The sequence below is a fragment of the Chelonoidis abingdonii genome, chromosome 7 (assembly GCF_003597395.2).
Source record: "Chelonoidis abingdonii isolate Lonesome George chromosome 7, CheloAbing_2.0, whole genome shotgun sequence".
NCBI classification, from domain to species: domain Eukaryota; kingdom Metazoa; phylum Chordata; order Testudines; family Testudinidae; genus Chelonoidis; species Chelonoidis abingdonii.
This window is the reverse complement of record NC_133775.1, coordinates 5823280-5839613: the sequence shown is the minus strand read 5'-3', so window position 1 is coordinate 5839613 and position 16334 is coordinate 5823280. Positions and strand designations below refer to the sequence as shown.

The window sequence follows — 16334 nt, the reverse complement described above, 5'->3', positions numbered from 1 at the left end:
GGCCGGAGGGAGAACCATTGTTTGTCCGAAAACTCCTCACCAGCCGGACATTCAAAGTCTGGGTGAAAGTGCTCGAGGGACCAAGAGGCAAGACAGGTTTGTGCTACCAACCTGATGCATGACCATGGGCAAGCCTTTCCCCCATTGTGCCTCAGTTTCCCTTCCCCGCCCTTTGTCTGGCTTGCCTATCTTGAACCAGTTCATAGCCCATCCTGTATGCCTGCACAGAGGAGTCAAGCACCTACGTACGGCCCTGCATGGGCTACCCTTCCCGTGGATAGGTGCTCCAGCAACCGCCACAGTGATCTAAGCATGTGGGTTAGCTCCATATACTCACATGATAGATGCACATACATGCATGTGCAGTGTAGGTCTCTGTCTCCCAATAGTGGCCAGCCCCTGAGCAGAGGCTTATGCAAGAAATAGCCAGTGAAACTTCAGTTGGCTTCTTCCTCAGAGATTGTGGTGACTTGTGCGTTCAGATCCAGAGGTCATGTGTTCCATCCCTGCTGAGGGTCTAGAGAAGGATCATGATCTCAGTGTCAAAGCTGAATATAGCAGCCTGGCTTGGAGAAGGGAGGCAATCCAATGGGTTATGAGCTGCAAAGAATGTGTTCAAGGAAAAGGGCTGACTCTTGAGGGGTGCTGAACACTGAAGGGGTGGCTGCTTGGGATCTGGCTGCCAATGCTAGGGCAAAAAAAGTTAGAATCTAAAGAATTCTAACAATTTCCCCATCTAAAATATTTGCTTACACTGGGCCCAGCCCCATTCAAGTGGCTGCCAAGGGCCAAACTCCCTGGCTGTGCTGCACAGAACTGGGTTTAGACTGTGATCCTGGGCTGGCTGTTTATAGGGGCCAAGTCTCAAGCCAAAGCCCTGACCCTGCAATTGGCCCCATGCAGGCAGAGAGGTTTATAGGATGGGTCCCTTGCTGTTGGTATGTTTTCACTGCAGAGTTAGTTTGGGCTTTTACCTTAGTGTTACCCCATCTCCTCTCCCATCTATACACAAAAAACTCTGACTTGAGGTTTGATGGTGCTTTCAACTCTGGTTAGCTGGCCCATCCTAGGGTTGGAAGTGACCTTGGGAGATCATCTAGTCCTATCTGCTGCCCAAAGGAAGACTAATCCCTAGCCAGATTTTTGCCCCAGATCCCTAAATGGGCCCCTCAAGGACTGAACTCACAACCCTGGGTTTAGCAGGACAATGCCCAAACCACTGAGCTACCCCTCCTCCCCTATGGCTCAGGTGTCACTGTCACTCAGGCTGAAACCCACACCTTCTTTGCAACAAAGACACATGCTAAACCACTCCAGGGCTGATTGTCCTGCAGTGCCTTCCCAGTATTCCCCCTGCGTGTCCAACTGGACAGACTCGCACTCCCCCAGATCACAGGGATGGAATCACAGAGTGGCACAGGATGTCCCAACGACACCACAAGACATAGACGCTGACTCCGTGGGTGCTCCGGGGCTGGAGCACCCATGGGGAAAAATTAGTGGGTGCTCTGCACCCACTGGCAGCCAAGCTCCCCCCACCCCCAAGTCCCACCTCCTCCTTCACCTCCTCCCCTGAGCACGCTGCGTCCCTGCTCCTCCACCTACCTCCCAGTGCTTCCTGCCCAGCCACTGCCAGCCAGCTGTTTGGCGGTGTGCTTGGAGGGAGGGGAGGAGCAGGAAAGTGGCGCACCCAGGGGAAGAGATGGGGCCGCTGCAGGGATTTGGGGAAGCAGTTGAAATAGGGGTGGGGCAGGGTTGGTGTCAGGGCAGGGCTGGGGGCACAGCAGGGTCAAGCACCCACTGATGGGAGCAGAAGTTGGCACCTATTCTATAAGGGAAATGCAGCACCAATCAGGACACTAATTCAGGATTGAGCTTTGCTGCCCACACGCAGGCTGGGCTAACCTGGACCAAGTTAACTCTGCAGCAAAGCCAGGCCCTGTACATCCTGGCTGGCTCTCCAGCACTAGCACCATGCTGTGTTGTTTATGCAAGGGGATGCTTAAATCTAAGCTTGCTACTTAAATTGTTTGCAGCACTAAAAAAATTCAAACCACTCATACCAGAATTTCTATCCACCTGTCATCCACCTGCCCCCTTTCTTTTTTAAGCACCAGGGGTGAAATCCTGCCCCCACTGAATCACTGGCAATGCTCCCACTGACTTCAGTGGGGCCAACATTTGACCTCACACCTATGTTTTGATTCTAAGTTAGCGGACAATGTCCCTTTAATTCTAGTGACTAGATTTAAGTCCCCTTCCATTATTAAAAATACTCTGGGAGCATGACCAGCTGCTCAGGGGTCAATGGGTGTGTGGGTATGTGTTAGGGTGACCAGATGTCCCAATTTTACAGGGACAGTCCTGATTTTTGGGTCTGTTTCTTATACAGGCTCCTATTACTCCCCACCCCGTCCTGATTTTTCACATTTGCTGTCTGGTCACCCTGTAGAGAGTCAGCTTTCAGCACCAGGTTCTTAGCAAAAATCCGCCAGTTTGTTTGGGTGACCCACATCAAATGGCAGGATGGAAGTTCAATCTCACCCTCTAGTGGTTTAAATTTGAAGGCTGCATTGCCCAGCAGAATCTGTCTCTCTAACTATATGTGACACAAAATAAAACGATAAGCCAAGAATCAGAGTATATCATTTTTTTTTAAAAGCAAATGTTCTTATCTGATTGTAACCCCTTAGGTGATTGAGGCTGGACATGCTTTTAACATCTAAGTACCTGCATTTAGTTTTTGTTAAGTCCTTCCTCCTGAATACTGAAAATAGAAGCACGCAGTTCTCTTTTGGGTCCTGTCAGCCTCACTGGCTGGATCTCAGACCTAGCACAAGGCGCAATGTTCCTAGGGCAGTGGCAGCGTGGTAAAGCCAAGCAAACTCGGGACTCACTGATATTTTATATGCATCTGACAAAGTGGGTATTCACCCACGAAAGCTCATGCTCCAAAACGTCTGTTAGTCTATAAGGTGCCACAGGATTCTCTGCTGCTTTTACAGATCCAGACTAACACGGCTACCCCTCTGATACTTGACACTGATATTTTAGAATATCTATTAAATTAAGAGTATTTATGATTAATTATTATTACTAAAAATACCTAAATTCTGGGCACAAACCATCCAAAAGTAGGACAGACTCTGTCCCTTGTTCTAGCATTTACAGTCCATTAAATATATCTAGGGGATTTATATGGTTCCCATTGGGGAGGTGTCATTTCAGAAAAATTCAGGGAGGGGGGAGCAAATTTGTGTCAGCATATAGAACATTATGTGATTATATAATATCCTGCAACGCCTTGGAGGGAGGGGGACGGGAGCATATAGACCTATGTAAAGTTGGAGGGGGCAAACCAAGGTCTGTGGGGGTGTAACAATGCACGTCACTTAGCACCACAGCACCTCCTGCTGGCTGTTCTGGGAATTAGCTCAAGATCTCCAGCGCGCCCTCCTCAGATGGCGTCTCACCTGTCGTCACTTCTGTCTCTGCCTCCAGGACCCGCATTGCTCCCTGGACCATGTTGTCCACCCTCTTCTGGACACAGCCCTCCGGCTATGCCTCACTCGGTTCTTTCCTCCTTCTGGGGGACCGACAGTCCTCAGTCCAACCACTTGCCTCAGTGGCAATCTGCAGCCCAGGCTCTAGCTGCTCATCTCAGGGGCAGACTGCAGTCCATGCAGTGGCCAGTGGGGGCAAACAGAGGGTACCCAGACCTGCCCACTACTCTGGGTCCTGACCCAGGGACCCAATAGCCAGCAGCCACATACTGCCCCTCCTCCAACTCTGCTGTCTCTTTCCCCAGACCACTTCCCCGCAGCCCCAGCACCTTCTCCATCCTTGTATACGGGCCTCAGGCGGCAGCCTGGAGCTTTCTCCTATTCTGCTGATCCTGCCCAGCACCACGCTAGCTAGTGTTCTCCTCCCTCACCCTTCAGGGAGTGACTACCCCTGCTCTATTGAGCAACCCTTCTTTTACAGCCCTCCCTGGCCCTGACCGGCTCTCTACAATCCCTCCTCCCATTGGTTGGGTTTTGTGCAGGCTCCCTGAAGGCTGCTTTAACCCTCCATCTACCTGGTCCCCAAGCATCTCGTAGTCTTTATCTTCACAACATCCCTGTGAGGTAGGGACATGCGGTTGTCCTTATTATACAGATGGGAAACTGAGGCACATAAAAACTAAGGGGACTTGCAAACATCTATGTGGATCAAATTAGCTCGCACGGGTACATTCACGCAAGCTGCAAACCACACCCAGAGCTGCAGCATAGCTGTAGCCTAAGTGACTTGTCAATGGGCACACAGGCCGTCTGTGTCAGAGCACAGATCTGACCCCAGCTCCCTGAAAGCCTGTGCTCTAACCACTGGATGATCCTTCCATTCTGCACGCTCTGCAACTTGCCAGGGCTCAGGCCCAGGTGTCTTCAGCCAATCCCTGGTGGGCTGGGGGCAGAAGGGGATGGTCTCATCGCATGTGGTATCACTGGGCTTCTGGGCCTATTGGCAATGTAGGATGGGCTGTTGTATCTCAGAGCAGCTGCTGCCCTGAGCATACTGGTGCAGCTTGGGAACCTGGAGCAGCCCACAATCCTGAGGTGATGTAAAACCACCTGTCCCAATGCTGGGCACCTTGGAAGCACAGCAGAAAATTGGACCCAGTTTCTCCCACTGAAAATCACTTATGGCAGCAGCTCATCTCTTTGCATATCAACTCCCCTTATTAGAGCAGGATCAAAGCAGTAGCCTGAATTAATCAACCTCCCATGTTACGAGACCCTCAAAGGATCCCCCACACCCTGATTGCTCCAGTGATCATCCAGCTGGTGTCAGTCGCGTGAGTGGCTGTTTTAGGCAGGTTTCACTGTGGCTGAACTGAACATTTATTGAGTCATTTGTACCCAGTTGACTTACAGACTCCTTAAATTCAGGCTGATTGCAAGGGTTCCCAGACACCTCCACTGTGTCTAAGGCCTGGTCTACACTGGGGGGATCGCTCTAAGTTACGCAACTTCAGTACGTGAATAATGTAGCTGAAGTCAATATACTTAGATTGACTTACCATGGTGTCTTCACCGCCGTGAGTCAACTACTGCAGCTCCCTCATCGACTCCGCCTGCGCCTCTCGCGGCGTGGAGTACAGGAGTCGACGGGAGAGCGCTTGGGGGTCAATTTATTGCATCTAGACTAGATGCAATAAATCGACCCCTGCTGGATCGATCACTGTCCACCAATCCGGCGGGTAGTATAGACATACCCTCAGAGTCAGGCAATCTCAGACTTTCCGCTCCTTTTCAGCCATCTCTACGCTCCCTTTATTGACTAGCCCCTGTCATTCTGCGAAGGGCCAGCAGAATACTACAAAGAACCAGGGTAGCTATAAAGTCCACAGGTGGATCCAAGACCGCTCCAGTAGGCTCTTGATTGGGCCCCTACGAATCAACTCATACGTTAGTCATTTATTTCAGCATCAGTCACTTCAATGCACGGAGAGTTGGCAAATGCAGTGTGCCCCTTAAAGATGTGTGGTTTGCGATGTTGTTGCAGCCGTGTTGAACCCAGGAGAGGAGACCTTTGCCAGACCCCCATGTAGCTCAGAAGCTCGTCTCTTTCACAGACAGAAGCTGGTCCAGTAAAAGATATTACCTCCCGCACCTTGTCTCCCTTAAAGATTTGACTGTTGGCCTGTGATTATGAGGAGCATTTCAGGCTGTACAAAACTACCGACTGCATCTTGAAAGGTTTTATTACCCAACATCATTTAAACTGAATTTCACTCACACACACCCATTACTTTAATATATATGCAGGAGCCACCAATAAAAGGGAAGTGACCAAATTGTTCCCACTTAAAGGCTTTCGAGCCAGGAGATCAGTTAGACTCTGCTCCCACGTAATCAGCTCGGGTGGCGATCAGCCTTTCCGAATGTAAATGTCTGTAAATCTTTGGCAATATCCAGAATCCACCTCTCTCTCCGCCACTCTCTTTCCAAGCCAGTTAGAGTAATCACAGTGCGGCAGTGTTCTGCAAAGCGTTTCTGCTGATGAATGCAGTCACTATGAACATAGTTTTATGTATCATTAATTCCCTTAGCATTCAAAAAATAACTTTCTCTGACTGCAGATAATACAGTAATCACTCAATTGCCAATACAATTATCTTCATTCAGCTGTGTAAAACAACTACGGGAATATTTTTAGCTACTTACATTTTCTTTTTCTTTCTCTCTCGCTCTTTTTTAATGTTCACATTAAATGCAAAGCTGTTTTGACTCGGGTGGCTGTGACGCCGGCATTCCCGGCTAGAAATTAGGCCTCAAGTTAATCTGCAAGGAGGTGAGAGGAAGGGGACGTCGATCACAGTGAGGCCCTAATTTTCTGCCATCATGCTGCACAGGGAAACCAATTACAGGCCCAGGGCCAAATCCTCAGCTGGTGTGACTCAGCATTGACTGCAGTGCCAGGGAGGATCCAGACCTCCATTGAAAGTGACATGGGTGGTAGATGGGAGGATCCAGTGGGTCTGGGAGTGGATGGCTTGGAAGATGGGGACTCAGCTAAGCGTTGGCTGGAGCGGGAGAAGCCAGAGTTGTTGGAAGTGTGGCATCTCACATGGGTAACAGAAGTCACCCTCCAGCAGAGCAGAGGAATGATGGCTCCCAGAGCCATGATGGCAAGGAAACACAGGGTCCCAATCCCAAGGCACTGGCACATTGCAGATCTGGGGGCAAGTCAGCGCTGATCTTGGAGGATTTGGGTGTTTTTGGGGACCTAGCCCCCCTGCTTCTTGCAGGTGTGATCAAATTCCCTCCCTTTGGGAGAACTCACAGGAAACCCCCCACACACACACAGCATGAATCTTTTCTATGAGCACAGCTCCCCCCCCACACACACACACAGCATGACCAGACACTGAGACCAACAGGACACAGAGGAGGCAAGATTGCTTCTTCCCTGTGGCAGAAAGGAGGAGGCAGAGACAGGCCCATGTGACCAGCCTGCTCTCTGAGTCACGAGCAAGTGACCCATGGATAACAGTTTGGGAATGCAGGTTTTGGTCATCAGTGTTTCACCTCTGGAGAGCTGACTTCAAAGGCTGCCGTGGGTCACACAAGTTTTAAGCTGGGCTTGAGGGTACGTTTTCTTTGCTCCTCATCTCTTTGCACAGAGGTGCCGGGGCTAGGGACTGCCAGGCCCAGAGGTGCCGGGGCTCAGCCCTGGCAAGGTGCGACACAAACAAAGCACTGTAGATTAGGCTTTTGATGTCTGAAAAGCTTTTGGGAGCTCAGTTGGCCACCGTGTTTTGAGTCAATTTCTATATTATTTGTTTCCTCCAGAATGGTTAGAAAAGTGGTTTGGGCGTCAGCTGTTCACCTCTGGAGCCCTGAATTCAAGGGCTGCCATGGGACACACAAGTGAAAGCTGGGCTTGGTGGTGGGGACTTTTTTTTGCTCCCTATCTGTTTGCATGGAGGCTCTTGGACTCTAGCACCTGAGCACCTCGCAAGCACTGAGCCCCCCTCTCCAGGCACTAATCACATTTATTCTGCCTGGCTTTTTTTGATGACTTTAAGAGACTCACTTGCCCCATTCCTAAGAGCACTAAAAGCACCGAGTGCTGCAAGCTTCCCTGAAGAGGAGAGAATCTTTGTGAGAGGTTTGGCCATTTGCCATTAAGAGAAGCCATTCAATTCCTCCACCTCCCCAGGTTCATAAACCCCAGAGGCTCCAGGACTTGCAAATAGGGTTTTATTTGGTTTCTCTCTTCGTGGATTCCATTTTGAACAAACGCCCAGTTCTGTGCTAGGGGATGCTGTGCTACAGAGAGGTGCTAACTTGGGGAGTTCAAATGTAGTTCTCATAACCAAACCCTGCCACTTTTCACAAGAGCTGGGGGTTGGCTCTGGTGTCCTAATCAAACAGAGATGTGGGTAATTACATCAGCTGATCCAAATTCTCCTTTCAGCTGCACGTGGTGTTCTTCACTTCTGGTCCCCAATAAAAGTGCGTTGGTGATGCTAAACAATGGCCATGGCCAGAGCTGGTTGCATTTTAATGGGGGGCAGAGTGCTCCTTGTTCATTAGGCAGTTGGCAGATCAGGTTGCATGTCAGGGTGGGGTGGTTGTGTTTCCATGTCAGGTTGGCTTGGTTGGGTTTGCACATCAGATTGGGAAGGCGGTGTTTGCACATCAGGCTGCGTTGGTTGTATTTCAATGTCAGGTTGGGTTGGTTGTGTTTGCACGTCAGGTTGCATGTCAGGCTGGGAAGGCTGTGTTTGCACGTCAGGTTGCACATCAGATTGGGTTAGTTGTCTTTGCATGTCAGGTTGGGTTAGTTGTGTTTGCATGTCCGGTTGCATGTCAGAGCCAGAGGACTGTGGGCACCCATGCAGTTGCACATCAGCTAACAAATCAGTTTGAGATCCTGGTTTTTGCACATCCGTTTGCACGTCAGCAACCAGATCAGTTTGAGCTAGTGTTCTTTGCACATCCATTAGTATGTTCGTTTGCACGGTTGTGCGGGATGCTTGCGCTTGCACATCACTTTGCTCCTCTGTATGCACATCATTCTGCAGATGTCTTGTCACATCAGCCTGGGCTCCTCCACGCTGTAAGTTACCCTCTGTTTGCTTCTTCTGCCCCTGGGCCAGTCTCTCCACTTCCTTCATGAACCGAAGGCACAGCTCCTCCTGCCACGGCAGAGCCACACATTGCACCGCCACGGGCAGCCCCACGGCTCCTTTCACAGCCTGCAGAGGAGAGAAAGCCGAGGAATATTATTAGGGACACTCAAAGGACCTGTGCTGCTGTGGGGCGCAGGACCTATAGAGCAGGGGTGGCCAACCTGTGGCTCCAGAACCACATGTGGCTCTTCAGAAGTTAATATGCGGCTCCTTGTATAGGCATCAACTTCGGGGCTGGAGCTACAGTCACCAACTTTCCAATGTGCCGGGAGGGGCTGACTGCTCAGCCCCTGGCTCTGCCACAGCCCTGGCCCCCACTCTACCCCTTCCCGCCCCCTTTTCTGAGCCTGCCATGCCCTCACTCCTCACCCCTCCCTCCCAGAGCCTCCTGCATACCACAAAACAGCTGATCGGGGGGAGGAGGAGACACTGATCGGCCGGGCGGTAGGTGGGTAGGAGGCACTGTGCGCAGGGTGGAGGAGCTCGTGGGGACTGCTGATGTATTACTGTGGCTCTTTGGCAGGACCGGCGCTAGGATTTTGAGCGCCCTAGGCAGACGGCAATTTCGCCGCCCCCCGCACTGGTCCCGGCTCCGGTGGAGCTGCCGCAGTGGTGCCTGCGGGCAGTCCACTGGAGCCGCCTGAGCAGCCGACCATCCGCAGGCACCACTATGGCAGCTCCACGGGAGCTGCCTGCCACCCCCTCCGGCGGCGCCCTGACCCAGGGAAACCCCGGGCTGCCGGTGGCGGCACCCTGACCCAGGGTTAGAGCGCCTCCGCGGCAGCCAGCAGCCCGGGGTTTCCCTGGGCCAGGGGACCCCTTGGGCTGCCCGGCTGCAGTGGCGGCTCGCTGACCCCGGGGGCAGGGGGCGCCCTGGGCTGCGGTGGTGGCTCACTGACCCCAGGGGTTCCCTGACCCCGGGGAGGGGGGCGCCCTGGACTGCCTGGCTGCGGCTCACTGACCCCGGGGGTGGGGGGGCGCCCTGGGCTGCCGGGCTGCGGTGCACTGACCCCAGGGGCTCCCTGACCCTGGTGGGGGGCGCCCTGGGCTGCCTGGCTGTGGCGGCGGCTCACTGACCCCGGGGGGGGGGGGCACCCTGGGCTGCCGGCTGCGGCGCACTGACCCCAGGCGGCTCCCGGACCCCGGGGAGGGGGGGCGCCGCTTGGTGCTCGTGGCTCAGCGACCCCAGGGCTCCCTGACCCCGGGAGGGGGGCCGCCCGCTGCCGGTGGCTCGCTACCCCGGGCTCCCGAACCCGGGGGGGGGGCGCCGGGCTGCTGGCCTGCGGCGGCAGCTCGCTGACTCCGGGGCGGGGGGCGCCCCTGGGCCGGCTGCGGTCACTGACCCCAGGGGCATCCCTGCCCCGGGGAGGGGCGCCCTGGCTGCCCGGCACGGCGTGCGCCCGACCCGGGGGACACCTTGGGCTGCCAGCTGCAGGCAGCTGCTCCGCCGGCAGCTCAGCCCCTCCAGCAGCAGCGGCTGCAATCATTTAAAAAATTTTGGGGGGGCGCCACTTTTTGGCGCCCCCAAATCTTGGCACCCTAGGCAACCGCCTAGTTCGCCTAAATGGTTGCACCGGCCCTGCTCTTTGGCAATGCACATTGGTAAATTCTGGCTCCTTCCCAGGTTCAGGCTGGGCACTCCTGCTACAGACCCTCCTTCTCTTCATGAAAGAAGAAGGGAAGGATCCTTCCATAGGACCCAGGATTGGAATAAGGGAAGCCCCTGCAGACATACCCCCACCAGCTTTAATCTGGTTAGCTCAGGTGCAGTGACGTACACGAGTAATTATCCAGAGTTCTGGGCCAGCTTGTACATCCCACGCTGGAGCGTTCGTTGCCATGGCTTCACTGCTCCCGGGCCTGAGCTAGCTCAAGGAAAGCTCCCTTGGGTATAGCTACACATGTTGCCACCACACCCGCGGACTGCGCTGTGGCCAAGAGTGCGGCCTGCAATACATTAGGCCATGACCTACGTTCCCCAGGGGAGTTGGGTTGCAGGTTATTTTGCCATCAGCCGCAAAGCTAGCCATGAGCTAGTGGGGCTGGCTGTGTGCAGGTGGTTATCCATTAAAGTGCTATCTAGGGTACAACGGCCTGGCCCACCCCGGGGAAATTTTCCCTGGCCCAGCAGGGACCCTGTAGCAGTGGATCTAGCTGGTAGCCTCTCTGCTCTGCAGAGCAGAATTGGGCCCTATCTACCAAAGAGAGAGACAGTCTACTGTGCAACACTCCCAACCTGCAAGAGGACAATAAACTAGAAAGCAACCACCCTGTGATCTTTCAGTAGTCCTGTAACAAGATGAGTACCCCACTCCGGAGAGAAAGGAGTTAATACTAGCTCTGGGAAAGGGCTGCCCCAAGAAGCCAATCAGGCAAAGGCAGGTAGCAGCCAATCCGGGCCTGGTAGGGCTGATATAAAAAGGGCTGTGAGCTAGAAGGCAGGGAGTCTCACTCCAGCCTTGGGGTGGGAAGGACCGGGCTGCCTAAGAGCACAGGGTACCTTCAACAGAATAGTGCTGGAGAAGGGGCAGGCTGAGCTGGGGAGTTCAGGCCTGGTGACCTCCCAGGCTGAGGCCTGACAGGAAGGCCTAAGGATGTACTGCAGCTGCAGGGAAAGGCAGCAGGTCCAACCCCCTAGCCAATGATGAGTGGCCATTGCAGACTGCCATTTGCCCGAGTAAAGGAGCTAGATGAGGACTAGCAGTGGGCCACTGAGGCGAGGTGGGCTCAGGGGAGTGGGATTCCCTGAGTGAGGGGCAGCACCCCAAGGTAAGGGGCACCATGGTCTGGGAGGGATAAGGGGCCTATATGTGGTGGAGATAAAGGGACTGGAGAGGGGTATATAACAGAGGGTGAGACACTGGCCCATAGAGGGCACTCCAGGGCTGAGAGAGCTAATTCCCAGATGCCAAGCAGGAGGCACCATGCCAGTGAGTCAGCACTTTGCTACAAGCCCCTTCGTTGGGATCAATATGACAGCATCCATGTCTGTGGATATTAGGACCATCTATGACCACCTAAGACATCCCCCGGCTGTCACTATATTGTACGCCGTTGCCACTCAGAACTCCATCGCAACCTCAAGGCCAGGACTCCGATCTTCCTACTCCAGAAACATAGCTCCCTGCGGCTTGAGCTAAAGGAAAATCATCATGAACAATATAGAGAGTCAATGACCCACGGTGAAGCAGTTCCGATTCCATTCAGCAGAGGGCAGTGGTGCACAAATACACGCTGGCCTGGTCATTATAATAGATTGTTATATAAATGCCATGGTGGACAGCCACCCTTGCTCTGAAACATGTAGACCATGGATCTAGGGAAGCATTCACCTGTGAAATCTGCATCTGGCCTGGACAGTTTGCTATGATAAGATATAACAAGATCTGTCAAAAGAAGGCCCTGCTGCCCCGAAACCCTAACCTGCCTATGCCATAAAACAATGGGGATTCATCACTGTGAAACTGACCTGTCTCAATCTCCTATCCCAGGGGTCACCGTAGTGCCCTGTGTAATGCTTCAGATTTTCCTCATCAGCCTCCGTAACGGTGGTGACCGGCACAACCCCAGCAGGGAAGTTTAAGACGTTGTACAACATGGTAGAGGAAACAGCAGCTGGAAATGTAATGCACAGAATATGGTAATAAATCTGAGGCCATATAGGACTCTGACTGCACATTAGGATTATCCTGGCAGCAGCACGGCTAGAACTCAGATCCTCCTGCTCCAAAAAGCAGAGACACCTGCCACTTGAGCCAAAGGAGGATCACTCTCAGCTGTCAGTAGTGCAGGGCCTATGTTACACAAGTACCCAATTCTCACTGCCTCCAGGACACACCTACCTACACTAACACTGGCACCTTGAGCCTCTAGCATTTTCAGGAGTTCAAATCTTACTTCTGATCTCAGTATATCAAATGTGTACCCAACAGGGACTGCATGGCTGTCACCTTGCTGGGCAGCGTAGCCCCCTGGAACTTCCTGACAGCAATAGTAGCTAGAACTACCATCCATCCTATTACAATATAAAATCTGGAGTTCCTTGGGAGGAAGAACCTAACCAGGGTTCTAGGATCCTGACAGTGCAAAATCAGTGAGAGAAATCAGAATCAATCTTTGTCAAACACAGAATCCATTTCTCCCTAATTTGGGGATCTGGCAAACGGCCTCTCTCTTTATACCATGGCCTGGATCTGGAGACACCCGATCAGACTCAGATGTAATGGCTTGAACAGTTTTCAGATGCAGGCAAAAACTGGGGAGAGGAGAGAATGAGTTAATCAAAGGTTCCTGACCCACCAAAGATGTTTGGTTTGGTTCAATTTTTGCAGGATGCCTTAGGACAGTTCTTTCTAGCACTGCAACTTACCAATGAGTCTCCCAGGATACCCCAAGGTGAAGGCAGGGCCTAACACAGGACACAGGATGACATCCAGATCCAGGTTTCTCCATCTGGAGAGGAATTCCCGTCGGTATATCTAGAACAAGGCAGCACCAGGATTTCCCCAATTTGTAAAATGTAATTATAACACTTGGCTTTTCCTCTGTGGATCTGATTGTGCTTTATAAATATTAAGGCTCCACGAAGCGATCTGGATGAGTTATTTGGAGAAAATAATGGGTGGAATTGACTCCTGTATGGAGGGTCAGAACAACTCCTATGAACCCCTTAGTAAATGAGTTTTGTGCTGGCTCCTCTGCATGGCATGAGTTTCACCTTCTGCAAACAGTTTGGAAAATTCTTTTATATTCCTTATTCCACACAATTTACCAATTTCTCCGATGCGTAAGTCTTGATCTGCAGATGGTTTGCAAATGGCTTATTGGGAATATTTGAATTCCCTCCTTTGATCAGTTGATCAAAGACCTGGCAGGTTGATCGGTCACGTGAGATGATTTCTGTTCCTAGATTAGATGACTTGTGTGCAGGGCCTAACTAACAGCAGTGCAAATTTTAAATTGCATATTTGAGGGGATAGTTCTCTGAGCTGTAAAGTTTGCACTGTGGTTGGTTCTAGTTCTGCAATTCGAGATTCACGGTCACTGACTATTTGTGAATTTACTTTTGACCTGCACGTGCACTTTTTAAAGCTTGTTTACTAGAATATTTATGGACAGTAAACACATAGCATGAACACAGCACAAATATTCAGATACCGCTAGGCTAGGCATGGTAAAAGAGCCTAGTTAGAAAAGTTAAAATATTCACAGAAAATTCTCTCTCCAATATAAATGGCTGGTAATTTCCTGCTAATGTTCCACGCTGCTGGGACTGCATACCAAATCTTTGGTGGTATGGAAGATGCTAGCAAAAACCTAGATGTCCAATCTGGAAGAGCTGAGTTACCGTGTGTCCCAATGGGTGCTGTTGCATGGTAGGGTGAAGAGCTTATGGGATTTTGGGACCACGAGATTTAAAGGTTGTATCAGTTGATGACAGTGCAACTGATTGTGTTTGTGAACTAAATGGCCACTATGAGACTGGGGCAATAGTTGATTTCCTCAGGAATATGTCTGGTTAACAGTGGCTTTTTATCTTTTGTATTGAAAAAGTCACATTACCATCAATGCAGCATGCAGCTCCGAGAATTCTTTCGGCGACCTAAAATTAGCCGGACAGAAGAAAGTGACAGAGATTATTGAGTGGGCATCCATATGGGTGGTGTGTGAATGGATGAAATATCAATAAAGCACAATGCAGTCGCCATCTGGTTTCTTAACACACTGACACCCCCCTCTAGATATGCCAGGCAACGTAACTCTCTTTTAACACAAAACACACTTCAAATATGTAGGAATTTGGAATGGGCCCAGGAGAATAACTGGGGTCCATATTTCATAGATGGCCCCTGTTTCTGCAATGGCCTGAATGAAGACCCTTAATTTAAATAGCCCTGACATTTGAAGGGGATAAAAAAATGTGGATCTGGATCAGAACTGTGTAGCTCCTGCAGAAATCTATTGGGTCCTTTAATTTCCAGGAAACTCAGTAGAACATCGACATTGTAGGGCTACAATTTTAAAATGATCACTCAATATCATCATCACCACCAGGGCCCCGATCCTGCAAGGAGCTCAGAGCCTGCCCAGAGCGGCAGTGAAAGCAGAAGGGATCCATATAGGAGCAGGGGTCTACATACATGGGGATCTGCTTACACACTTTGCTCTTCAACTCTGAGACCCTGAGTCTAGGATCTCTATCTGGCAAAGCACTTATTCATGTTAAACTTCAAGCATGTGCTTCAAGGCAAGTCCACTCTACACAATTATGTCTACACTAGAGACACTGGTGCTTCTGTCGGTGAAACTTATGTCAGTCATGGGATTGGTTTTTTCACTGACTGACAAAAGTTTTACCAACAAAAGTGCTAGTGGTGACATAGCCTAAGTTATGTTGATGTACAGCCACCACAGTCACTGAATTGCTTTTGCACATCTACACCCTGCTTTTTGCGTCGGCAGTGCACATTTTCACCAGGAGTTGCACTTGCACCGATTTCACTGTCAGTGTGGCGCATTGTGGGATGGCTTCTGAAAGGCAGCACCAGTCGATGTAAGCAATGCAGCATCTAAACTGACACCGGGTCAACCTCATTGCATTGACCTAAGCACTATGCTTCTCACCGAGGTGGAGCTATTCAGTCGATGTAGTGGGCATGTTACATCGGTGGGAGCAGCATTTTAGGTCAACCTAACTCTGTAGCATAGACCAGGCCTCGGTCTCATTAACATAAGCCTGTGTGCAAATGCTTTGTTGAGCACTGATCAGGCGAACACAGCCGCTGCTCACCGATTCTCAGCCAGGGTCTTTCTAGGCCACAGGAAGCTTCAACCCTTATCATACTCTTTCACCCAGACGTCATGGTGGGGGGAGGTGAGCAGACAGGACAGTTGTTTCCATGTTTTTCCCCTCACTGGAGTGGACATTCTGGGCTAGATCCTGAGCTAGTGCCTGCCTAGCTCCGCTGATGTCAAGAGAGGTGTGCCTATTTACACCACAGATCTGTCCTTCTGTCTGCCATGCACTTTGTAACACACACACTGTACAAGGAACCAGTGTGGCCTTATTCACCAATGGGAGAGCTACACAGGGGAATAAGATTTGGTTCATTTTCTTTACACTCTTCTGCCCTGTGGTTTCCTTGGTTTTTAATTAGAAAACACTCCTCAAATTGGAAATGTCCCTATATTTTGCTTTGAGAATTTATTTTTTTCTCTCCGTTGAATTCCTTCCCCAACCCAACCTTGCCTCAGTTTCTCTTCCATTCAACCCTCATTTTTTCTAGACTGCACTGTGTGTTATGGCAGCTGCTTTTAACATTAACACATGGATTCAGAATGAAGCCACAATAGGAACTTTGACGTGACGTAATTAACACAGATCCTAGAGCAATAACTATTAGTTGTTTATACCGCCTCCCATCATGCCCTTCTGTGATGTTATGCAAATAAGCAATAATTGTTTACAGGACTATTCTTCCCAGCAGCTGATATTAGCAATTTCTCTGTTTGCTCTAATAGACTCATAGACTCCTAGGTCAGAAGGGACCAATATGATCATCTAGTCTGACCTCCTGCACAAGGCAGGCCACAAAACCCTACCCATACACATTTATAACAACCCCGAACCCATGACTGAGTTATTGAAATC

At 51.0% G+C, this 16334-nt stretch overlaps 1 protein-coding gene across 1 annotated transcript in view; it reads right to left on the bottom strand.

Annotated features, from left to right (window-relative positions):
* Positions 1-6321: 6321 nt before the first annotated feature.
* LOC116839249 (vitamin D3 hydroxylase-associated protein-like) overlaps positions 6322-16334 on the bottom strand; it is a 29014-nt gene continuing 19001 nt past the window's right edge. The window contains exons 12-16 of the mRNA XM_032805047.1: positions 14246-14285; positions 13053-13161; positions 12153-12298; positions 8620-8749; positions 6322-6326 (exon numbers count right to left, since the gene is read on the bottom strand). Of these exons, the coding sequence (XP_032660938.1) occupies positions 6322-6326; positions 8620-8749; positions 12153-12298; positions 13053-13161; positions 14246-14285 (430 nt within the window). The remainder of the gene's footprint in view (positions 6327-8619; positions 8750-12152; positions 12299-13052; positions 13162-14245; positions 14286-16334) is intronic.